The 25,876-nt window shown below is 39.9% G+C and overlaps 1 protein-coding gene across 1 annotated transcript in view; it reads left to right on the top strand.

The window, feature by feature from the left end:
* The window catches only part of CUBN (cubilin), a 270,536-nt gene that overhangs the window by 208,401 nt on the left and 36,259 nt on the right, over positions 1 to 25,876 (top strand). The window contains exons 54-58 of the mRNA XM_029955578.1: positions 4,804 to 4,960; positions 5,729 to 5,878; positions 15,721 to 15,921; positions 19,111 to 19,240; positions 21,984 to 22,201. Coding sequence (XP_029811438.1) covers positions 4,804 to 4,960; positions 5,729 to 5,878; positions 15,721 to 15,921; positions 19,111 to 19,240; positions 21,984 to 22,201 — 856 coding nt within the window. The remainder of the gene's footprint in view (positions 1 to 4,803; positions 4,961 to 5,728; positions 5,879 to 15,720; positions 15,922 to 19,110; positions 19,241 to 21,983; positions 22,202 to 25,876) is intronic.

The following is a 25,876-nucleotide window of genomic DNA, read 5'->3' as shown; positions in this document are numbered from 1 at the left end:
CCAAGAGGGACCAGCTCCGGCGAGGGACCTTGAACCTCACACCTTAGACAGGAATTAATTCAGAATAGACCACACACTAAAATGTAGGGCACACACTATATGCTTTTAGGGAAAAAAAATAACAGAAAAATTTCAGGACCTAGAGATAGATGAACATTTCTTAGACTAAACATCAAAGGAATGATCCATAAAAAGAAACATTGATAAATCTTACCCCATCAGTTGGGGCACCTGGGTGGCTCAGTTGGTTAAGTGTTGGACTTCATATCAGGTCATGATCTCACAGTTTGTGGGTTCAAGCCCCACATCGGGCTCTGTGTTGACAGCTCAGAGCCTGGAGCCAGCTTCGAATTCTGTGTCTCCTTTTTCTGCCCCTCCCCTGCCTCTGTTTGGTCTCTCCGTCTCTCAAAAATAAATAAACATTTAAAAAAAATCTTACCTCATCAAAATTAAAAATCTTTTGTTCTATGAAAGCCTCTATGAAGAGGTTGGAAAGACAAGCCACGGACTGGGAGAAAAGATGTATAAACAACAGAGCGCCATCTAGGATATGTACAGAACAGTTAAGCCCAGCAGTAAAAATACACAAAATCCAACTGGACTATGGGGAAAAGCTTTGAACGGATATTTCACTAAAGAGCATATACAGATGGTAAATAGGCAATGGAAGATGTTTATCACCAGCCATTAGGAAAAATGAGAATTTGAACCCCAAGGAGATATTGCAACACACCTTTCAGAATGCCTAAAATAAAGAACAGTCACATCACGAAATCCTGGCAAGGTGGTGGGGAAGCTGTATCACTTCTTCATCACTAGTGGAAATGGTACAGCCACTCTGAAAATGGGTCAGCAGTTTCCTATAAAGCTAAACATGCACTTGCTGTAAGGTCCAGCCACTGCTCTCTCATCCCTGAGGAATGAAAACTAAGTTGACATCCAAACCTGTATACAAAATGTTCATAGCAACTTTGTTTGTAATAGCCCCAAACTGAAATCAATGCACACGTCCTTCAACAGGTGAATGATTAAACTGTCACGTACCTACCAGGGGATGCAAGTCCTCCGTAAAAACAAACCAACCCCTGGCCAACTAATCATTAGGACAGATCACCAGGGAATTACGGCAGGTGAAAATAGCCAATACCCAAAGGTTACGTACTCTCCTGTTCTATTTATATGACATTTTCAAAATAACAATACTTAGAAATGAATGAAAGCTGTAGGCCAGAAAGATGTGGGCGTGGGAGTAAATTGTATGTGATTATGAAAGGGCCACTCTAGGGACCCTTATGCATTGGGATTTTTCATCATCTTGAACATGATGGCACATAATACACACACACACACACACACACACACACACACAAACACACATGCAAGTGTAAGTAAAACTGAGACATTGAGTAAGACCCGTGGACTGTATCAACATCAGCATCCTGGTTATGATATTATACTTTGATTTCGCAAGATCTCAAAGTTGGGGTCCCTGGAAAATGTGTACAAGGGATTTCTCTAGATTATAGCTTACAACTGCATGTGAATCTGTAGTTATCTTAACAGGCAATAATTTTAAGTTTATTTCTTTTGAGAGAGACAGAGACAGCAGAGTGGGGGAGAGGCAGAGAGACAGGGAGAGAGAGAATCCCAAGGAGTCTCTGCACTGCCTGCACAGAGCCCAATGCAGGGTCAAGCTCACAAAACCGCTCAGTCATGACTTGAGCCGAACTAAGAGTTGGACACTTAACTGATTGAGCCACCCAGGCACCCTAGTAAGCAATATCTTTTTAAAATCACTTAAATGATAAAATATCATGTGTAGCCAGGCTGAATTATACAAAACCTTAACAAAAGTCAGGATGTTTTTTACTTAATGACAACTCTGTGACATTCTGTAGATGCAATATGGTTTTGATGAGTCCTGGGTCATCTAGACAATGAAATGAGCTCTTGACTGACAAGGCAGCAATGAATATTGAATAACTCTTTGCCATTATTATCATTACAACACTTAAGTTCCTGGGCCAAAAGGTAGGATGTCAGCCTCATAATTAATGGCTTCAGGAAAGTATAAGCCCTTGATCATTTTTGAAGTTCTTAATTAAAGCACTTGAGATTCTTCATAAAAAGTTCTGTCACTTTGCCTTTTTAGTAATGCTGTAAAAATAGTTCATGCAGATATCTATCATTAAGACATATTTATAATTTTTAAAAATGTGAACAGAAAATTTCTGTATGTTATTTTCCTCAATAGTAAATGGGGAGGAATCTTAAAGGGTACATTACAGAAATTTGAAAGTGTGTACTTCTTTCCTGATGCTTTTTTGATTTTAGATGATTTTAGATATTTGGAAGAATATCTGTGCTTTTGTTCTTAGTAACTCCCATGACAGATACCTCCTATATCTGATAAATGGCAATGTAATTTGACTTCAGTAATATAACTGACAGCTGGATACCCCATGTTCGAAAATCACCAGAAATGATAGGCTTGAAAGAACTGACAAATAGCAAATCAGTGCTATGAATTGGTTTTATTTCACACCTCTTCCTTATGGACTGATCTGTCCATAGAAATGTTTGTAATGGCTTGTTATTTTTTGCTTTCTTTGAGGAATATTCCTGAAAGTAATAGGTTCAAATGAGTAATTTCGTATAACTTGATATGAAGAAAATGTTGAAGAGTCAAGTAAGGCTAATCCAAAGCCATTTACCTTCCTGGGCTAGGTGACTCTTAGTTGGGGGTTTGTCCCACGTAGTATAGGATGTTTACAGTTTCCCTGCCCTCTGCCCACTGCATGCCAGCCCCCACACAGAATGTTGCAATCAAAAATGCCTCCAGACACTGCCAAATGTCCCCTGGGGAGGGCGCAGTTGCTGCTGGTTGAGCCTCAGCTCTTCCCTGGTTAAACGTGTTGAATGGTCTCCTTTCCCCAGTATCAATACCTAGTATCAATATTTTCCTTGAGTCACTCAACATTTTAGTTGCCGGTCTCTTGCCTGAATGATTGCACGATTCTGGACAATCTCCCGGTAATCTCTCTTTTCCTCCTATATTCCACGTTGTAATGATTTTCTAAAATTTCTTGATGTTTACTTTTTAGAGAGAGAGAAAGGGAAGAAGAGAGAGAGAAAGAAAGAGAGAGCATGAGTCAGGGAGGAACAAACAGAAAGGGAGACACAGAATCTGAGCTGTCCACACAGAGCCCCATGCGGGGCTGAAACTCAGGAACCTAGAGATCATGACCTGAGTCGAAGTCTGATGCTTAACCGACTGAGCCACCCAGGCGCTCCTCAGATTGTAATGATTTTCAAAAATGTCCTAGAGCCTGTTTTCTGCTGGCCCCTTGCCCTGTTCAGATCTTAGCCTGGAGTCTTCTGGGACACTGCAACCTCCCTCACTCCTTACTCAGTTTCCACTCCGTTCTTTGAAGTAGCCCCGCCCCTTCCTGCCACGGGGGTGGGTGGGGGCTTCTGCAGGCAGCCACACCCTCCCCATACCTGGAAGAGCCCCGTTATACACTCTAGTGAACTCCATGACAGCTCCTTTCATAGTTGGAATTATGCATTTAAAATGATAATGCGGCGCCTGGGTGGCTCAGTGTGGGTCAAGCAGCCAACTTCGGCTCAGGTCATGATCTCATGGTTAGTGAGTTCCAGCCCCATGCTGGGCTCTGTGCTGACAGTTTGAATCCTGAAGCCTGCTTCAGATTCTGTGTCTCCCTCTCTCTACACCCCTACCCCACTCATGCTCTGTCTCTCTCTCAAAAACAAATATTTAAACAAAATTTTAGGGGCACCTGCGTGGCTCAGTTGGTTAAGTCTAACTTCAGCTCAGCTCATGATCTTGCAGTCTGTGGGTTCAAGCCCTGCGTTGGGCTCTATGCTGACAGCTCAAAGCCTGAAGCCTGCTTCAGATTTTGTGTCTTCCTCTCCCTCTGCCACTCCCCCACTCATGCTCTTTCTTTCTCTCTCTCTTTCAAAAATAAGTAAACATCAAAAATTTTTTTCATTTTAAATGATTCTATGATTAATATTTTTCTCTGGTTAGGCTGGTTAGGATTGGCTTGGTTTGGAAATCTAATGCTCACAAATTTATTCCTCAGCAACGACTTTTTACATGGATTCAGATATGAATTACTTCTTTTAAAGTGGATAGACCAATTAAATGGCAGCCTAAGTCCACTTGGGAGTTACCAACCCAGTTTGCAATAAATAGGACCTCGTGGCCAAATCTCATCTTTCTTCAAAATGAACCTTAAAGGTGAACACTGCCAGGAAGTCTTCCACGATTTATTGCAGTTCATGCTGATTACATATATACTTGTAATTCATGTCCATTTTCCTCATGCTCTATGTATACCTTAATTTCCGTGGATTTCTTGGTAAAATGCCTCCTCGCAGCCCACAGTCTGCTATCCACCTGGGATGATGGTAAGGCTCACAGCAGCAGGCATTGCTGTTCTCTCTCCCTTGACCCCTAATGATCTTAGCTAGATCAGGCCAATGAGGACAAGGTAAGAAGAGCATGAATAGTGGTTAGGTTTTTGTTTTTTTTTAAGAAGTCACTGCCTAGCTACGTGAAAACGATCAGTCTCCTTGGAAGAGTCAAGAATGGGAGATCTTATTTAAAAGCAGCTAAAACACTATTCTCAAAAGAAAATATTACAGATTTGCATGTGTTTGATTTACTATCATGTTTAGGTCTATTACACCCCAGTTCCATGTATTTTCCAGCCTAAGCGCATTAGATTATCTGCAGGGGAAACTTCAAGCATTAAGCCATGTCTGTGGCTCTGCTAGGTGTGGGCAGGAACTGAGGAGGTGGACAAAGCCCTCTTAGCCTCGAGCTGTGGGAACGCGGCTCCCCGTTCCATCGTCACACCAAGAAACGTGTTCACAGCCGTGTTCCAGTCTGAGGAGACCCCGGCTCAGGGCTTCTCGGCATCCTTCGTGAGCCGTAAGTACCATGAAAACCAAACCGGGAGGTCCATCAAAGGGAGGGGCTGCCACAGGCAGGCTTGTGGGAGAGAGGAGGCTGAACCCGGATTGGATGGAACCGGGGGTCCAAGGAGAGGGAGGGGAAGGGTCACCTGATCCTGAGAGCCACACTCTTTCTTCAAAAACCAGTGAGAGTAGAACTGAATTCAACAGGAAGCCAACTGAGAGATGACGGAGAGACCTGGAGTGCCACCAGCAAACGTCTAAAAGTGACCCTAAAACCCAGTGTGGGAATTAGGTGAAAGCTCAGGAGGCTGGTAATTAGTAGACCATTGGTGTCCCATTTGATCTCCGGATCATGAGTTCAAGCTCTACATTGGGCATGGAGCCTCCTTAAAAAACAAAAAAACAAACAAAAACAAACAAAACCATGTCAGCATACAAATGACTTCGCCTGTTTTATCTCTTTATCTGCATGAATCATATTCAATTTTTGCTCAGTTATCCTTTCCATATTATCTTCAAATTAAGTGATCTGCAGTGGATTTTTGGTAAAATGTCTACTACTTAGACCCAAACTCCAAAGCATTTTCTGAAACACATAAAATATTCTCATTTCGCATGTATATATGTATTTTAAAATAAGAGCTCTACCCCTTAGTTATTATTTCTTGCATTTGGAGTACATCAAGAAATATGTCTTTAGAGAACTTGAGTCTTTCCCTTGCTGGTAAGATCCTACATGTGAGAACAAATGTTCTGATAATGTCTTCTCCTTCCCACATAGGATGTGGAGGTACCTTCACCAACCCTTCAGGTTATATCCTTTCTCCAAACTACCCAAAGCCATATGACAACAACATGAATTGCACCTACGTCATAGAGGCTGATCCTCTGTCCCTGGTCCTCCTGACTTTTGTGTCTTTCCACTTGGAAGGTAAGCTTATCCTTATGTTCATTACAGTTAGAGTCTTAACAAATGAATGAGTGATAAATAAGACATAGAAGTAGTGTAAAATCATCATTTGAAGGAAATATTTAAAATGTAAGAGTAGTTTTGGGTGCTTAGGTGGCTCAGTCAGTTGAGCATTCTACTCTTGACTTTGGCTCAGGTCACGAACTCACAGTTCATACGGTCAAGCCTCACTTTGGGGTCTTCACTGACAGTGAAGAGCCTACTTGAAATTCTCTCTCTCCCTCTCTCTACCCCTTCCCCTGCTCATGGGTGCCTTCTCTCTCTCAAAATAAATAAACATTAATAGATAAAATGTTAGAGTATTTTTGATGTAAACTTGTTTAAAATTTCATCCAATATTTTAAGAACATATGTCCATTCTATATATTCCATCCAGAAATGAAAAAAATAACATAAGCGCTTTAAGTACGTAACATAAGCATCATATAAATTGCTTAAAGAAAAAAAGTCGGAAAGGTAGTACACGTTAATGATAGGGTTTTTAAAAAATATTTTTTAAAGTCAATTTTTTACAAAATAACTTTCCATTTCTAAATGATAATTAGTCTGTAAATTTGCCAAGCTACCTCTGCGTAACCAAAATTTCTTTCTGTTTGGGTTAATCTCCCATGCCCGTGAAAAGTTATAGTGAACAAAATATCGGACAGTATTCAGCATTCAGGAAATTTATGTTTCATAAAGATGAGAATGACATGTCAGTACTCACACGTTGATAAATTATACAAAGCTCCTCTCACTGTATCCTTTTTCTATGACCTCCTTTTCCCACATCTCTACAAGTTGTAAATTGTGGCACATGTGTTTGCTAGAAGATGCCAAGTATGAATGGATATATGTTGCTGTAAAATTGGAATATGAAGCAAAATACATCTTTTCAGCATTTGCTGGCACAAAATCTCTGTAATATAAAAATGTGTTCACAATATATAAAGTATTAGGGGAAGGTAAAACAGTTTATCTAAAATGATCCCATTTTGTATTTAAAAATAACATAAGAAACAAAACACAAACATAGGGAAAGGGAAGGAAAATAAGTTAAAAACAGAGAGGGTGGCAAACCATAGAGACTCTTAAATACAGAGAACAAACTGAGGGTTGCTGGAGGGTAGTTGGGTGGGGGATGGGCTAAATGGGCAACGGACATTAAGGGGGGCACTTGCTGGGATGAGCACTGGGTGTTGTATGTAAGTGATAAGTCACTGAATTCTACTCCTGAAAAAAATGGTTTTTTTTAAAATAAAAGTATTATAAGAGCAAAAAAAATACCATATGTGTAAGGCTTTTAAGTAGTGCTTTAAGAGTTTACCACTGTTCATAGATTTATAGGTGATATGTATTTTCTTCATACCTCTTCTATTATTTTTATAATTAGGGAAAAGTTATTTTAATAATAGGAGAAAAGCATGTGGCTTGGATTGTGCATTTGTTCTTACTAAATTACATCATCCTAAGAATGTCATATGCCAATATCATTTAGAATTAAAAAAAGAGATGCTGGTAGATATACCATTAAATATAGCCACAAAAATCACTGCCAATGCCAATGGTATATATTTTATTACAAAAGAACCCATACTGACCCTAAACAGTAGCTCCTGAGTTTAGCTGATCACGTGGGATTAAGGGCTAAACCTCCTTGGGACCACCTGGCTCCGGAGTGGTGGGAGAGAGCGCAGTATTTTAGGATGCGCCTCAGTGCCCCACCAGCCACATACAAGTCTCATGGCTTTTTGCAAATTAATCTTTCTCAAGCTCACTTAATTTTTTTAAAATATAAAATAGTAGTTCTAAAACACAGATAATGCTGTAGAAGACTATTTTGTGAATTATTATATATCAGAGTGGTCACTGTTTTGTTATTTTTGCTGCCTGCCCATCCGGCTCTTCAGATAAAACTTGACACAAGTTGCTTAGAACAGATACTTGGTTTTTCCAGATTAAATTATTTGCTAACTCTCACCCCATTGGAAAGTTGATTTCTTAATAAGATCATAGGCTTATGATAATGTCTTGTGACATTTTCAGTGTTACATGTACTCAGCATGTTTAAATGAGTAATTTCCAGATTAATTGAATTATGATGATTCCCAAAAAGGGCAACATTAATCAGTTTTATCTTGTAATTAGATTCTTGTCACTAACCATAGCAATGCCGACATTCACTGAATATCATTAACAAGCTAGATATTCATTAGCTACAGTAAAAATAACCTTCTACCCCTTCCAAAGTCAGTCTGAGGAATTCATGTCCATATGTGTGATAAAACTGAAAATTGTTACCCCCCAAAAAAGCTACAGGGTGTTTTTTTGGCAGGAGACTTGGCCTTTCTAGCTTCTCTAGACCAAAGGGACTATTTCTGAAAGACTCTGTCCACACATCTAAACATTTCTGAGCCCAGCACGCTAACAGGGCCAGTGGTGCCCTTGGCAGAGATGAGGGTCCTAGATCTTCTCTTTTGGTGGGCCATTAGCACAAAAAGTAGATCTGGCAAGAAAACGATGGGCTATCCCAGACTACAAAATATAACGGGGACATTCACTTGTTCATACGTTGTATCTTCCCAACACTGACAATTGGTTAGGAAAGGAATTATTACTCAGGCTAGCATCCTGCTTACTCCACCACACATGGGGGCTTTCCCCCTCGGGAAATTATAGACATTTAGTGGTACATTCCACTATGGTAAGTTGCTCTAAAGGTATATCCTGATATTTTATGTTGGCCTAAGTTTCTCTTTCTCATTATTATTATTCCAATATTAGTCATTTGACATAATCTTGTATATTCTATTCCATATAATCTTCTATAATATATCCTATATAATCCCTGATGAAATACAAAAATTTCAGTGAAATCAATGAAAAGTCTTGGGGAAAATCTCCATTTGAGCATTTACGAGGCAACTTTTTTTTTTTTCCTGAATGTCACCTCAAGATTTAAATGGTTCTTGATATCCTTAACAGCGGTGTTAAAAGTTATAAATATAAAAAATGAAAACCAGGGGTGCCTGGGTGGCTCAGTTGCTTTAGTGTCCAACTTTGGCTCAGGTCACAGTTGGTGAATTTGAGCCCCATGTCAGGCTCTGTGCTGACATCCAGGAACCTGGAGCCTGCTTTAGATTCTGTGTGTGTGTGTCCCTCTCTCTGTCCCTCTCCTGCTTGTACTCTCTCTCTCTCTCTCTCTCTCTCTCAAAAATAAATAAACATTAAAAAAATTAAAATTAAAAATAAGTTAAAAATTTTTTAAAGGTGTACCTGGGTGACTCAGTTAGTTGATCATCTGACTCTTGACATTGGCTCAGCTCACGATCCCGGGGCTATGGGATCAAGCCCTGTGTTGGGCCTCATGCTCAGTGTTGAGCCAGCTTAGGATTCTCTTTCTCTCTCCCCTCTACCTCTGCCCCTCTCCCCTGCTCACACTCTCACCCACTTTCACTCTCTTAAAACAAAACATTGTAAAACAGAAGAAAATTGACAAATTCAGTATGTTTCTTCTGGTCAAAAATGAAACACCAGAAACAGACAAAAGCTAGTGATAAAGCAAATGAGAGAAACAAACTGTCAATGTTTGTACTTATTTTGGGATCAGATTTTATTAAATAAATGCTTATTTAATTTTCCCAAATATTGAATGGTCAAAAAGTATATTTTTGTGTTTTCATTGTTCATGTGCCCAAGGAGATGCCTTGATGTTGTTAGGAAGATGACAGGCCATTATTTTTATTTTTATTGATTTGTTTTTTACTTTATAGATAAGATATTATAGATACTTCACTGTGGCACGTGAAGCCCTTCTATTTCTTGATTTTTTTAACATTAAATTTCAATAATCACATTGATTGACCTTGGTAAGAATGAAAAGTTTAGAAATTCTTAACTAAAAAAATCCTTAATCTAGGCAAAATCTATTTTCTTTTTTTGAGTTTATTTTGAGAGACAGAGAGAGCAGTGGAGGGACAGAGAGAGAGGAAGAGGGAGAGAGTCCCAGGCAGGCTCTGTGCTGTCAGTGGAGAGCCTGATGAGGGGCTGTAACTCATAAACACAAGATCATGACCTGAGCCGAAACCGAGAGTCAGATGCTTAACCGACTGAGCCAACCGGGTGCCCCTAGGCATGTTCTAAGTTCAGTTTTTCTCGGATTAATTAATAAGAACTGAATCATAGAGAAAGAAACAGAAAGGCAAATGCTTTTGCTCACTGTCCTCTAACGATGGCTAGATTCACAGAATGGCCCGATAGTAAGTCCTTTGTAATATTTGGCTGAATTTTTAAAATTTACTTAGAACTCCTGGTACCTCATATAAGCTAAAATGGAAAAGAAAAGATAATTTCGTTTTAGATTTTTCCTTTTGCTCTTTTTCCCCACCAAGATGCCCAATGATTAGGTTTTGTCAGTTGTCTTAGTTCACATTACCCCCTGCCAAATAATCTAAGTTTGTTTTTAATGGCATTATTCAACTACTTACCGGGCGCCTGGGTGGCTCAGTCAGTTAAGCCTCCGACTTAGGCTCAGGTCAGATCTCACGTTCATGGGTTCGAGCCCCACGTCAGGCTCTGTGCTGACAGCTAGCTCAGAGCCTGGAGCCTGTTTCCGGTTCTGTGTCTCCTTCTCTCTCTGTCCCTCTCTATCACATGCTCTGTCTCTCTCTGTATCAAAAATAAATAAAACATTTAAAAAAATTTTTTTCAAATACTTACCATTTCTTCTCTTTGCTTTCTTAACTGTTTCTAAAGAAATCAGAATGTAGGCACATTTCACAATTTATTATTTTAGAAAGCATTGGGCAATACTTCTTTTGAAATAGTAATTATTGATGGTTTATTAAATTGGCCAAGCACTAGAGGAGACAGTTTAATTGTGAGGGATCCCCTGCTTGCCTGGGTCATAAGACTTTGGCCTACACATCCTGTGGAGCTTAGTTCTGCACCAACATGCTTCTGGTCCCACTCAGCCATTCCCCCATTGGGCAATCCATCTCCAAGCTTCTAGGAGCAATGCTGAGTAGGCATAGCTGCCCCCTAATTCATACCTTTTCCCAGGGTCCTTCACTGCTTTACTGAAAAGATTTTATCTTATCTATAGTATTAAAATAGTCCAACCCAAATTATTTCCCCCTATGTCTATCCCTCTTTGATATCTCTGCCTCTCTATCTATGGCTCTCAAGAAAATTGTACTCTGAACCTAAATTTCACGAGTTTATCCTATTTGCTGAATTACTTATCCTTGGTTTCCTTTCAGTTCTCGCCAAGTTCTTGGAATCATAATGATGCTCAGAATTGAACATCGCTCTGTAATAAAGCCAGGAAAGTATGATAAGAATTATGTTTCAATACACTGCATAGTGCCATACCATTTTAAACAATACCATCTGAAAGTTTTTTTAAAGGATGGAAAATAATCATCAAAACAAATCACAGAGGATTGCTTTATACCTCAGAGATTTCAGTAATAAATGTACATCAAACTATTTACCAAAGAGAGAGTTAAGAATGAACGGAGCTCCTTTTCTCATGATATAGGCTCTAGTCCAAGGAGAATGTATCATTCGATCTCAGGCTACTTCTCTTCCTGACAAGTCCTCATATGTCTAATAAACGTTACCTCTTGGCCATAAACTCACTTGGATATTTATCTTGGTTGGTCCTTGAAGAACGTTCTCAAGCCTTGACTAAGTTCCTTTCTCTCCTTAACTATATTCTATTTGAGAGTTTCGTGTGTATTTTTATTTATGTTCAGTTGGTTCCCCTATGATTATGGAAAAGTGTTTACTATTATTTTCTGATGACTGTGGTCTCTGTCACCAAGTATCTTGTCATTGAAGAATCAAGCTGTTATCTCTGATCTAATGCAGTGATGTGATAAGTAGCACTTGAGGAAAAGATATATATGTGTGTGAATTATTTTATCCCTATCAACATAGTGCTATCGCATTTTCTTATATATTACCTTGTTTATGCTAATCCTTGATATGTTCTTGGACATTAAATACATTTTACAAATCCTGATATCATGTAGTGTTTGATTTCTTATGGATAAAATTTGGAAGGACATCCTACTGAAAGAAATAACTGCTGGAAAGGATATAAGAAAGACTTAATCTGTCGAGCAGCTTGCCAAATACCATAAATTTCACAATATTGAGCAAGGCTGTGCAAATGAGCAGATCGTTTTGAATGGTGTAGTCATTTGATACTCTCTTGTCATCTACAAAAAGATTATAAAACCCCTCTCATCTTCCTCTGCCTCCCCCTGCCCAATGTCCCAATTGTTGAATACAGATCTTTTGTAAACAGGCAATGAGTTTTGGTTGTATCTCAATATAGATGTACCACTGCTATCTGACATACTTTCTAGAACTGAACTAGTTCCTTTAATTAATATTTTGGAAACATGATCAAGTGTATGACACACTTTACCCCATGTTTCACAACCTTTCCATAATTTCCACAGACAGCCACCACTGTGATGGTCTATATCATTAGGTCAACAACTTAAAAACTAACTCTTGAATACTTAACGGCTGTCTGCATAGCAAACCATTTGATCAAAGTGGAACCAAGCTTTTAATCTAGCATCGGCAATATTTCCTTTCTTTCTGTGATTTTGCTGTTATAATTTTATATATTATTGATGGCTAAAGATATTTATATAGCTAATACATAATATTTTTGGATTCTTAAACTCACCTACTCTGAGTTTTTAGAATTCCATAAAGATTTTGGTGTCCAGAACACAAATTCAGAGGTTATAGTTAAGGTACATAACTTGGCAGAATTCAAACTATGAATCTGAGTTCAATGTATTTCTTTTTTCTGTCCTATTGTCCCAAAAACATATTGCTTCTATTTATATGGTATCGTCATGGAGACGAGTCTTTCACATTTTTAACTTGAATATTTATGCTCCATTAGAAGCATTTCTATCCCAGGATTTCCAAAATGAAGAAATTCTTTGAGGTTAAATCAATAAATATAGTGAATTGATACTTAAGGTTTAAGTTGGACAGAAATGTAGCTAAGGAGCCAAATGCTCTAAATCAATTTTCTCTAAGGTAATACATGGGAAAAGGAGAGGGGAAATTTTTAACATACAGATATGTAAAAGAAAATGTATTTTTCAGGATTCTTTCAGTTAGAAGTGGTAGATTATCTTCAAGTTAGCTTTGATACAGAGTTTATAGGAAGAATACTGGGTTATCTTCTCTCATCAATGAGAGGTTGAAAAATAAGAAGGGGGTTACGAGTTTCCAGAACAAGAGTCCTTCAGAATGCTATGCTCCCTTTGCTTCCTGCTCCACCCAGACCCCCTCTCTTTTGGTTGCTTTCTGCATGATGGCTCCATCTTTCCTTCCTGCAGCCGGCCTTCCTTCACACCTGCTGAGACACCTCCTGATGTTTTCCAAGTTGAACATCTCTGGCTTCTACTATTGATGCCCTCTTCCTCAGTTATAGTTTGAGCACATCTCATTGGCCTAGATCGGGTCAGACATCCTATCTTGAAGTAATCAATCTATCAACACTGCTCAGGATAGTAGTGTTTTTTAAAAAATAATAACAAGGATTATGATTATGGTAGTCCATAGAATTATAATTTCTGACCCAGCAGTTCTACTCTTAGGTATTTATCCAGGGGAAATAGAAATTTGTGACCATGCTAGCGTCCAGAATATGAAAGAACTCTTACAAGTCAACAGTAATAGATGTATGACCTGATTTTAAAATGGCAAAGGGTCTGAACAGACATTTCTTCAAAGAGAATATGCAAATGGCCAATAAGCACATGAAAAGATGTTTAGCATCATTAATCATTGGGAAATGCAAATCAACACCATAATAAGCTATCACTTTGTACCTACTAGGACAGCTAAATATAGACAGATAATAACAAATGTTGGTGAGAGTGTGGGAAATTGGAACCCTCATATGGTGCTGGTGGGGTTGGTAAAATGGTGAAACCTTTTTTTGGAAAATACATAGGTCCTAAAAATGTTAAACAGAGAGTTACCGTATGAGTCATCAAAACCAAATATCCACTAATGGCTGAATGGATAAACAAACTGTGGTCTCTCCGTACAATGGAATACTATTCAGCTTTGGAAAGAACAAAATACTGACACATGCTGCCACATGGATGAAACTCAAAAACATGATGTTAGGTAAAAGTAGCCAGTCACAAAAGACTGCGTATTACATGACTCCGTTTATGTGAAATGTCCAGAGTGGACAAACCCATAGAGATTGAAAGTAGGTTCGTGGTTGCCTAGGGTTGAAAGAGCCGTAAAGAGGGAGAGGTAAATGGGGAGTGATTCTTAATGCAGCAAGGTTTATCTCCAGGGGAATGCAAATGAGAACTGGAAACATTGTCCGATACCTCAAGGGCCATATTACTGTGAGCTGAAAACATGTTTCCAAAAGGCCACTTGATAAACTGAAAAAGAATCTTACCTTTGTACCGGTAACCCAACTTCTGAAAACATATCCCAATGAAATAATGAGAAACTTCAGCAAATATCTGTATACAAGAATGTTCATTCCAATAGTATTTTTAATCAAAATAAGGTGGAAAAGACATAATTAGGAAGCAATAGAAGATTAATTGAACTTAATATGATGCATCTATGTGTTACAATTTTATGTATGCATTAAATTCAAAGTTTTAAAAGAATATTTAATCACATAAAATGCATGGTTATGTTATTTTATGGTAATAAAAATTAAGTTACAAAAGATCATGCTCCATATGAGCCCAATTAATGTTTTCACAGTATAATTAACCTGTAAAAATGACTGCATAAGGTGTAGTAATAAAAGTCTTTTCATTTTTTTGTTTATTGTACTTTGTATTTCTCTTTGGAATGGCTCAACGTATATATTCCTGTGTGTATATAATTAGAAGAAAAACAATGATGTATATTTTTAACAATTACTAAACTCTTAGCTGACATTGTTTGTGCAAATATTTTAAAATGTTGTTCAGTGAACATTAAGGAATTTCTCATTATCTCTCCACGGTAGGAGTCCCTCATCTTATTTAACTTAATAAGCATTAAGTTAAAGCAGGGCTTTGCAGGGTGCCTGGGTGGCTCATTTGGCTAAGCGGCTGACTTCGGCTCAGGTCATGATCACTCAGCTTGTGAGTTTGAGCCCCACGTTGAGCTCTGTGCTGATATCTTGGAACCTGCTTTGGATTCTGTGTCTCCCTCTCTCTGTCTCTCCCCTATTCATGCTCTGTCTCTCTCTGTCAAGCAATAAGCAAACATTAAAAACAATTTTTTTTAAAGCAGGTTTTGCAAAAGCAGTGCAGGTGACATTTTGGGCCAGGTGACTTTTGTCATGGCGGAAGGAAGGGAAGGTGTGGGGTTGTCCTGAGCACTGGAGCGTACTTAGCAGAATCCCTGGGGTCTCCCCACTCCATGCCGTTAGCACACCCCAGCCTTACTGCAAAACGATGTCTTCACGTATTGCCCAGTGTCCCTGGCAGGTAAAATTGTCCTTGGTCTATAGTCACTGAATTAAAGGAGCCATTTTATAAAGGAGGAAAATTCTGGATTCTCTGGGAATGACATGTATCTATTGTGAAGTTCTACCTATTTCTTGTACCTGCGCTTGCTTTATAACTAGGGTAGACACGGTTTCACCAGGACACCAAGTTAAATAGCGACTTACCAAAAAAGCTCTTGACTCCGCTTTTATTTTCCATGTCAATTGCATGAATCTTCATTACATTTTTGTCTGAACATTGATAGCACTGGGCGCCCTGTTGCTTCTGATTATAATGCTGGTTGTTCTGTGCTCCATGCAGCTCGCTCGGCCATCACTGGTGGTTGTGACAGTGACGGCCTTCTCGTTGTCAGAGGCTCCAGCTTCTCCTCCACGCCTTTTGCCACCGTGTGTGGTGATGAGATCCTGCCTCCCGTCACCATCGTAGGCCCAGTGCTGCTCAACTTCTACTCAAATGCCTACACCACCGCCTTGGGATTCAAGCTGGATTATAAGATAACCCGTGAGTAGCCATACTGATAGCCTCTGGAATTTTCTTCTTGAGTCATTCCCATAAGGAGTTTTAATTGTGATTCATACGTCACCAACTTGAAACTCAGACATGTTAAGGGAAAAAAAATGATCAATTAGATGCCTGTTCCCAAAATACTCAGGTGTTTCAAAAAACAAACCACCCCCCCCAAAAAAAACAAAAAATAAACAAAAAACAAAAAAATGGCCAGGGGAGGGGACTTTTTCATAAACTTTCCATAGAACTACTCATTGAAAATCAAATGGAAGGAGTGCCTGGGTGGCTCAGCCAGTTAAGCGTCCAACTTCACCTCAGGTCATGATCTCATGATCTGTGGGTTCAAGCCCTGCATAGGGCTCTGTGCTGACAGCTCTGAGCTTGGAGCCTGCTATGGATTCTGTGTCTCCTTCTTTGTCTGCCCTTCCCCTGCTTGCACGTTCTGTCTCTCTCTCTCTCATAAATAAATAAACAGTAAAAAAAAAAAAAAGAAAATCAATGGAAAATTGGGATTTATTTTGGTAATTTAAGTTAGAATAAACATTTCTGCTGTCTTTAGTTGTTAGCATGTTATGTAAAGGTGTCGTTTGGGCCTGAACTATCCAAATGCCTTTTTCATTTCTCCAAGTCACTTTGCTAAGGTGAAAAGGAGTATTTTATAATTTTAGAAAAAAAATAGAAGAGAATATCTTTATGATCTTCTTCTGGTAGGAAAGGATTTTTTAAATAATATGCAAAAAGCATAAAGTCTAAAGGAAAAGAAAGGATTAATGTGTTCAACTATGTTACAATTTGCAACTTCTTTATTTCAAAGGCAAAGTGAAAAGGCAAGTCATGAATTGAGCAAAGGCCTTGGTAGCTACCAAAATGTTTTCATTCTCTATACATGATTTAATCATGTGTTTGAAAATCATAAGATTATATTTCCCTATTTTCAGCAGTCTCTTCCTCTTCTTCGACAAACTTGGTTCGGTCACTGGCCGTTTTTACCACGCCATCCCCGTTTCGGGAACGCTGGCACGCAAACCTGGCAAAAGCTTTGCTTTGTTTTGTCTTTACTTGACCCAACTCATTGCTAAAGTTAAATCATTTTCTTTCAAATAAATCACTGCTCCCATCCACCGAGAAGACTGGAAACTGGCTCATGAGAAAGGCTCTATAGTTCGTTCACATTAGCTGTGATCTGAGTCCTCACCCCAGGTGTGGAGTGTGACTGTGTGTGGTTCCATAGGTCCGTGGGCACAAAGAGAATGGGTGTGGGAACGGTGAGCAATTCCTTCCCCCAGCTGTGTTGTCGAATGAAGAGGAACATCAGGTTATTTTAATTTTGTGGAATCGCCGGTGCTTCGGAGCCTTACATGGTGCTTTATGTTCTTCTATTCTTTAATCTCTCCTTTCCCCCAAAATACTGTAGGTAAGCTTTACCACATCTATGATGATAGTGTCATTTACAGGGTGTTGACAGATTTCAGATTCTGGGGCACCTGGGTGGCTCAGTCGGTTAAGCCTCCAACTTCGGCTCAGGTCATGATCTCACGTTAGTGGGTTCAAGCCCTGTGTCACAGGCTCTGTGCTGACAGCTCGGAGCCTGGAGCCTGCTTCTGGTTCTGTGTCTCCTTCTCTCTCTGCCCCTCCCCCACTCATGCTCTGTCTCTCTCTGTAGCAAAAATAAATAAAAACATTAAAAAAATTAAAGAAAAAAAAAGATTTCAGATTCTGAAAAGGTACAAATCTAGGGGTTTTGAGACACTGATAAACTTCCAGAGACCAAATAATTGTGTACCAGCTGAAATAAAATAATGGCTAGACAAAGCTGACATTTATTTCACTGTAGTTGTATCCAGAGGTCTGAGCATGTGAGAGACCTATGAGCATAGAGAGAATAGCCTTCCTTGAAAGGTGGATTTACCTGAAGGAGTATAAACTAACCAACCAACCAACCTACAAATTACCTTAATAACCATAAATGGCAGCTGTAATTTGTTAATCATTTATAAGAGATGTGAATAGAATATATCTATTGACAGTATACATACAAACCATAGAAATATCATCAAAATATACTAATGTTATAATTTTGGAATCATAAAGTAAAATAAACATGAGCCTTTCTCACTGTAATGAGTGGACACTTTCCATCATTGTGTGGCATAATCCAACCCTCCTTATAGGTAAGGCCGAGCAAAAATATAATTTTATATTTTTAATAATGGGGATTTATTCTCTTTTCATGGCTGTTGTTTTTTGACTAATAGAAATAACTGAAAGCTCCGGGAGGTTGAGGGCTGGAGTCAGCCTCTTCATGCTTGTTAAATTAAAGACCCTTACTCCAAACCTGGGCAAATAAAGTCCTTCCCAGTCTCACGACTAAATGGAAATACAAAGGATGCAAAAGCCATGCATTTGAGCCCATGAAGGGATGCAAACTTGAAAGTTCCAAAAACTATTTCCAACACTTCACCTTATAATAGTCTATCTTTGACAGGGGAGACTCTATAGTTGAGACATTTAATCTGTATTAAAGATTTCCAGATCGCAATCCTTCCGGGCTCCAGATGCTCACAACATGGCTGCACACCTTTTCTCCACTTCCAGTTATCTCTGCCATCCCTCTCAACCTGTTAACCATAGGGAAGGGGCGCCTGGGTGGCTCAGTCAGTTAAGGGGCTGACTTCTGCTCAGGTCCATGATCTCACGGCTCGTGGGTTAGAGCCCCACGTCTGTGCTGACAGGTAGCTCAGAGCCTGGAGCCTGCTTCGGAGTCTGTGTCCCCCTCTGTCTCTGCCCCTCCCCGACTCATGCTCTGTCTCTCTCTCTCCAACAACAATAAAAAAAACATTAAAAAAAATAAAAAATAAAAAACATAGGAAACCTTCGTTATACCCCAGCCACATGCAATGTTCCTTCTCGTTGTTTTCACTCTGGTCACTAATTTGACTCAGACTCATTCTGTTGCAAGATGTGCCTTAAAATATTCTTCCCTGCTTTTACTCCCTTCCTGTCTCTTCTTCTGAGCTCAGTGGGAAAGTCAATATTATTTGTAAACCTCAATGAAGAGGGGGTTGAGTTCTTAAAAGACAAATGATTATTATCGCCCTTAGGGGAAAAGGTACAATAGAAAGGGTATCTCCCAAGTATTCTTTCATGCTATGAGTAATAAGTGTTCTCTGCTTTCTATTGCAGCCTGTGGCGGTACGTTCAACTTCTCCTTTGGGGTCATCAGGAGTCCTGCCTACGCACACTCAGACTACCCCAACAATATACACTGTTTGTACACCATCGTCGGCAGAGAGGACAGAGTGATTCTGCTCAAGTATGTAAGACAGCTGTACCTTCTTTAAAATATGTTCAGTTCTATTTACAGAAAAGATAGTCCTTTACGATAAAGATCACTGATTCTTACTGGAGGTATATAGGGAACCTCAAGGAAGGGAGAGTGAAGATTTTGTTTGGTAGTATAAATCCAGGAAATGGGTGTCCATCCCCCACGCAAGTCAGTAGTGATGAGGGGGAAAAGCAGGCACTCCACCACTGAACATGAGTGTTAGACTTTCCCAACAACTTCAGAGGAGGCTCATGTAATGGGTTGTAAAATTATAAACCTATCTTGGGAACAGCAAGAGAAAGTAATATCCATTTGTTGGACACTTACTGTACACAAAGGACTTTAACTGACACTTGCCATAGTTCTTTTTTTCATTCTTAAAAACGAATATGAGATACTTATTATTAAATTCAGTTTGCTGATGAGAAAACTGAGGCTTAGAAGGGTCAAATAACTTTCTCAGTGTGATATGTTATTAAATGAAGACTCAAATCTGAATTCACATCATATTTTCTCCCAGAGCCGTGTCCTTAATATTTCCCTATGCTATTTCTTGAAGAGCAAATATTCCCTGACCACTTAAGAAATGGATTTTTATCCATCTGTCAGAACCTCTAACTGGTGCCGTACAACATCACTTGTATCACCAGTGAAAGCCTCCCCTAACCCTCCCTGCTCCCCACAGGACTGAGTAAGGGAATACCACCTTCAGTTATCAGTGATAAAGTTCACAGTCACACTCATCTGTGATGACGTATTTGTAAGTCTTATATTTCAGTGACATACAGCTTATGGCAGAAAACTCTGAAAGCTGGTGTAGTTCACAGCAATCTAGAATTTTCTATAGAAGGTTGATGGGCTAGGTTCTCCCCTACCTACGCCCCACCCCAACTACATGTTTGTGATCACTTTCCCCCCTAAAAATGATATCCTTTCTGCAATTTGCCTCCAGGGACCTCATATATCAAATGGGTCTTTGGATATAAAACAAGTCTCATCCAGCCTGACTGGATTCCTTTCCCGGGGAGTAAGTGGTCTCTAGTCTGGACCTTGAAGAAAGTGGCAGATCTCCCCTGGGATTATTTGTAAGGAGGCTGTGCCCAAAGGGTAAAAAAGCTCTTTATCCTAGGAACAAATGAATAAACCCAAATTGTCAGATGGTCTGGAGCAGGAGACCTATGAAGGGAACGCCTGCCTAGAACAGAAGTGTCAGGAGTCACTCTTGTCATTTCCCATGATGCTACAGCATTTGCTCCTATGTGTGTAGGATTATCATTGATATATATAGTATATATGTTGATAATATACATTTTTCTCCTACCTGGGCCCTGGGCTCCTCATAGTCAAAGTCAATGTCAGCATGTTTGGAAAATTACTTATACTCTTTCTAAGAAGCTAGGTTCTGTGAAACAGATACGACCTCAGACATTACAGAGATTGTAGACGTGAGTAAAGCAGGACTACCTCTACCAGTGCTCCCAAACTATGCTGGCGACACAAGTTTTTCTATCCTTGGGCCTTTCCAGACATTCTCGGTGCTCTGGGAAAAATGATAGAATGTAAAAAGCCAAACCAGCTTTGAGTCTTCCTGGAAACTCACATCTTTGTCTTTTTTTGTGAATTCATGTTGTGGAAAGTAAATGTGTCATCCAAGAAGGAGAAAAATACATGTTGTCTTTTTAGAAATTACCTGGCTGTTGCTCTGCCCCCCATCGTCATCAGCCGGACATTAAATATTACATGTGGTTAAAGAAAATAAAGACTTCATCTTGTTGTTAACCATCAGCTTGAAAACAACTGAACTCATGAAAAGCTTTTTAGAAGAATTTACCAATCCTTTTTTATTCTTAAAGGTTCTTAAAAGGAATTTTCAAGTTAGATATTTTCAAATTATTCTCTATGGTATTTATTGTAGCTGCTAACAGAAAAAAAAAACTGAGAAAGTAGAAGAACCTTCAAAAAAACTGAGGAAGGATATCAGATCATTTAAACAAGTTTAAGAAAAAACACGTTATAGTAAGCACACCCTAAATTCCTAAAGATAACCCTTGTTTGGGAACTCTGGGAATAGTTAGTTGAAATGACAGAACATAGGTCTTAGATCCAAATACTCTCTTGGGCCATAAAAGTAAAGTTAGGGATGTATCTGTCAGGATAGTTGTAAGTGGTAGCAAGCATGCCCAAAGTACAGTAACTTTATGAGTTTATTTCTCACACTCACCTGCATGAATACATCCAATGTGGCCAGGTCACTCAGCAGCCCAAGCTGATGGAAGCTTAATTTCTACATGTGAAGCCATGGTCCATCACTGCAGGGGGAAACAGAGTAGTAACTTTTTAAAAACATCTTCCAGAAAGTAATACATATCACTTCTGCTTATAGTTCTGTGGCCAGAGCAAGTCTTGGGGCCATGTTGAACCTCAGAGAGTGCACAGATGGACAATTCTCCCAAACATCAGGAAGGCAGAGAGCAGGGGATGTGTGGTGATGTTCCCGTGAACAACCACAATGATCTTCAATGTCAATTTTTGCATATAGCAATTAAATCAGTCACACAGCTTATTGTTTCTAATATTTTCTATCAAGTAAAGCATGGATGTTGTGCTTCTTGTTTATTTTTTAATTATTTTGGGGTTTTTTTTTGCCTTTTTGGTTCTTTTAGTTCTTTTACAAGAACTAAAGGTCTAGTGTAATAGAAATCCATCAATATTAACAAGGTTCATTCCACAGGTTTAGCGATTTTGATGTGGTTCCCTCCGCCTTCTGCTCCCAAGACTATCTGGCAATTTATGATGGTTCCAACATCAGTGACCCCCTTCTTGGCAAATTCTGTGGGTCCGTGCTTCCACCAAATATTAAAAGCAGCAATAACAGTGTGGTTCTGGTATTCAAGACAGATTCGTTTCAAACAGCAAGAGGTTGGAAAGTATCTTTCTGGCAGACACTGGGTAAGAATTTTGGATATATAAATCTATTTTTCATGATTGTTACTTTTCTGTTTTATTTTTTTCACCTGACTAAAGTTGCTTTTCATTTAAACTTCGAGAAATATGTGACATAAAGGTTTGATTTTAAAAATTACATATGCTATATTTTGATTAAATGACAGTCACTCAATGGAGTGCCTAGGTGGCTCAGTTGGTTAAGCATCAGTCTTCAGTTCAGGTCACCATCTTGTGGTTCGTGGGTTCAAGCCCTGCGTCAGGCTCTGTGCTGGCAGCTCAGAGCCTGGAGCCTGTGTCGGATTCTGTCTCCCTCACTCTCTGCCTCTCCCCCACTTGTGTTTTGTCTCTGTCTCTCAAAAATGAATAAACATTTAAAAAAGTCACTCAACTAATATACCTCTCAGGTATACAAAGGTAAACTCTACCTACGCAGCCATCTCTAATGAGACCTGAGCCTCATTTTATCACTGACGGAAATGGTGGAGTTTTAGCCTAAAAACAGGCAAGAGCCCTATCAAGAAAAAACAAAGGTCTCATGACCTGTGTTGCCTTTATCCTTAAAATGCTGAAGAGCTTTGGGAGGATTTTAAGTAAAAACTACGTGGCCAGACTTGACTTCCTTCTGGAAAGATGATTGTGGTAGCAGGGAGGAGGGAGCCTGGGGCCCAGGGAACCTATGACCTTAGAGAAGAAGCTCACGACAGAATTCTGGATGGGAAAGGTCGAAGGCTCCAACTGACACAGTGGGAATGGAGAAAGAAGGAACGGTAAGAATTCAGAGAAACTGAGACGGGAGAGAGCATGGGAAGAGCAGTGTGGAAGCTGGTGACATATTGCAGGAGGAGAGGATTTGAGGGTGATTTCTCAATAGTGACACCTTAGGAGGCTGAGATTGAGGGAAGAAATTGTATATTTAGTTTGGAGCATTTGCGGTTGGATGCCTCAGAGTTTCTACAATGGAAAAAGATAGAAGGAAGCCGATGCTCGAGAAGCAACTTGGGCTAGAGAGAATGATCTGGAAGTCGTCTAGAGGCGAAAGGAAAAGCTAGATGTGAGGTTAAATGGAAGACCATTTATTCCTACTGCATGCGAGAGAAGTAATGGTATAAAATTAACTCAGAGCTTTGACTCATTTAAAATCTGAATGAGTTAATCCCTTCCCTGTTTATCTATATCCAGAGCATCAATGGCACGGACTAAGGAAAGCGCTTGATGCTGGAAAGTGCTTTGATTCCTGCATTTGGATACAGATGTGATTCATGTTCTGAAAATGAACAGCTCACCAAATGGATCCCATTCTCTGTGCGGGCTCAGAGAGACCGGAGAAGCTTTCTGCCATAAGCTTTCCGAGTCCCTGTTCAAACTCTTCCTTTCTCTTTACCCCGGGCTGTGGAGGACTTTCCTCCCTATGATACGGAGCAAAGCTTACCTTAAGCTTTCTTTACAGTTGATGTGCTACTTTTCTGTGCATTTCTTGAGGGAAGCAATTAGCCGTTTGTGGTGTGAAGGCTTCCTATTAAAACGTAGGGATCGTGACAAATTGTATCAGAAAAACACTTCACCACCCATCCTACTTAGCTCAATTAACAATAACTTGAAAGCAGGTCTCAGGGACAGACAGGGAGCGTTGCCTCAATAGACTTGCCTAAGTGAAACTACATGCAAAAGGCAGAGGCTGCGTTGAAAGAGCAATTCATTTGCCTTTGGAGATTTTTTGTTTTCACACAAAAGAATTCTTGCCTTTAGCACAGACGTTATAATCAGATGACATATATTTGCATTTGCTCTTGCTACCTGCTTTCAAGCTGCTTTCCTTTTTCCTAATGTATTCTCACATGACCACTGAAATGGTCTTAAAGCGGTCCACACCGTTGTCCGCCATGAGGCTTCCTGAATTAATCCATGTTCCGCGGCCTCGTTAATTACTGTGTTGTTCTTCTGAGCTACAAAGAAGGCTTCGGTGGGTTTACTGTGATTTTATGGGAGTGAAGCAGCACAGAAGGAAAAGTCTTACATGGTCCGAGGCACTGTTCACCTATGAGCACGTGGTTCTTTCGGTCAGTGACTGCTTGCCTCTGGTCACAGTTATGGGAAGGTTTCAAGTGCAGGGAAAGTGGGAGGTCATTAGTTGCCAGAATTGTGTGACAACATGCATGACTGCATTTCATGATGACGACTTCTACCTCTTTTTCATCCGTGTAATTGCCGTTGGCCACTGGGAAATATTGAAGAAGTAATTTTAGGTAATCGTTAATAGTTGTTTGTTACCAAAAACCTGGGCATTACCACTTTGTATCGCTTTGGTCTCACAAAGCTTTCAAGATCACATGTGTGAGTTTGCTGATGGCTCTGGATAACTGTTCAGTTTTGTTTGTGGTAAGGAAGTGGGGGAAAGAGCAGTAAGAGTAGATTGAATTCTACAGATCTGGATTTTAAAAAACACACTTAGATTTGGCCAGTAAACCGCACTTTTCACATCTGTCTCACCCATTGAAAGCCACCCCCCTTTTCCACAAAGAGGGAAAAGAGCCCGTGTGGCCCCGACAGTGAATTTTCAACAGTCAACTGAATTTTCGATGGGGAACGTGCGGGTCCGCCGGGAAAACGGTATTTTCACAGAGTGAATACTTGTTGTGGAGAGGAGACCATTTCAGCCTGTGACAGCCTAGTTGGGTGCATCTTGACTACCACACTGGAGTTTGGCAGATTCGCTATTTACATTATACACTTGACAATACTTACATACATCTGCATCAACCTTTCAGAGGTCAGAAAAGAGCCCTGTTCATATAACTATGTGATCATAAGGTGAACTCCTTTGTTTGTAGTGCTGATGGGTCAGAACACGTTTGGGGGAAATATCCCATAAGTTTGTTGTTAATTACTAAATGTGTAGGAAACGGAGTTTCCTTCTGTATCCTAGGCCTGTAATGCATGGGGTATGAGAAGAAAGGAGAGGAAGGCAGGTCATTTATGGGGCTCACATCTAACTGTGACATTAATCTGCCTTCTTCTCTCTCCCCCTGCACGCCAGCATTCCATAAATAATTCATCCTGAAAGAAGATAACCAGCAAAGGGATCATCCTGGGCTTTAGGGATCTCTGAGACTCTGAAATGATCTGCGTGTTTTTCTCAAGAGTGTGCATTTCTTTCCTCTGATTGTCAGTGGTATTGATCTTATCAAGCTTAAAAAGCCATTAGTGGTGGATTTGGCTGAAATGGGATTGCTATATATAGTGCAGAATTGACACTTTTAAGTGCCCTTTAGTCTGTTAACTTCTGCCAGTTGAGGTTTTGTCCCTCCTTGACCACCAGGGGCTGCTTTGGCCATGGCTGTGCTCACATGTACGTCTTGTGAAGCATTCCAAGCGTGCAAGTGTGGTTTTAAATCATCAAGGCCCCTGTTGCCTTTTACTGTCCTGGCCTCAGGCCAGAGCACTGTTCAGTCAGTCTTACAACACGCGTGTCACGTTAGATGCCAGGCTTCTAGATGCTTGATTAGATCGGGGGTTTAAAGGACATTTACCTGAGCAACGCCATGGTACTTTTATGAGTGTTTGGAAGTAATGTCTTCTCTAACACTGTAGCAAAATGTCATGGTCAAAAATTGACCGTGGTTGGGGCACCTGGGTGGCTCAGGTTCATAGGTTCGTGGGTTCAAGCCCTGCATCAGGCTC

The sequence above is a fragment of the Suricata suricatta genome, chromosome 10, assembly GCF_006229205.1.
Source record: "Suricata suricatta isolate VVHF042 chromosome 10, meerkat_22Aug2017_6uvM2_HiC, whole genome shotgun sequence".
Taxonomy (NCBI): domain Eukaryota; kingdom Metazoa; phylum Chordata; class Mammalia; order Carnivora; family Herpestidae; genus Suricata; species Suricata suricatta.
This window is presented reverse-complemented; position numbering and strand designations above follow the sequence as displayed.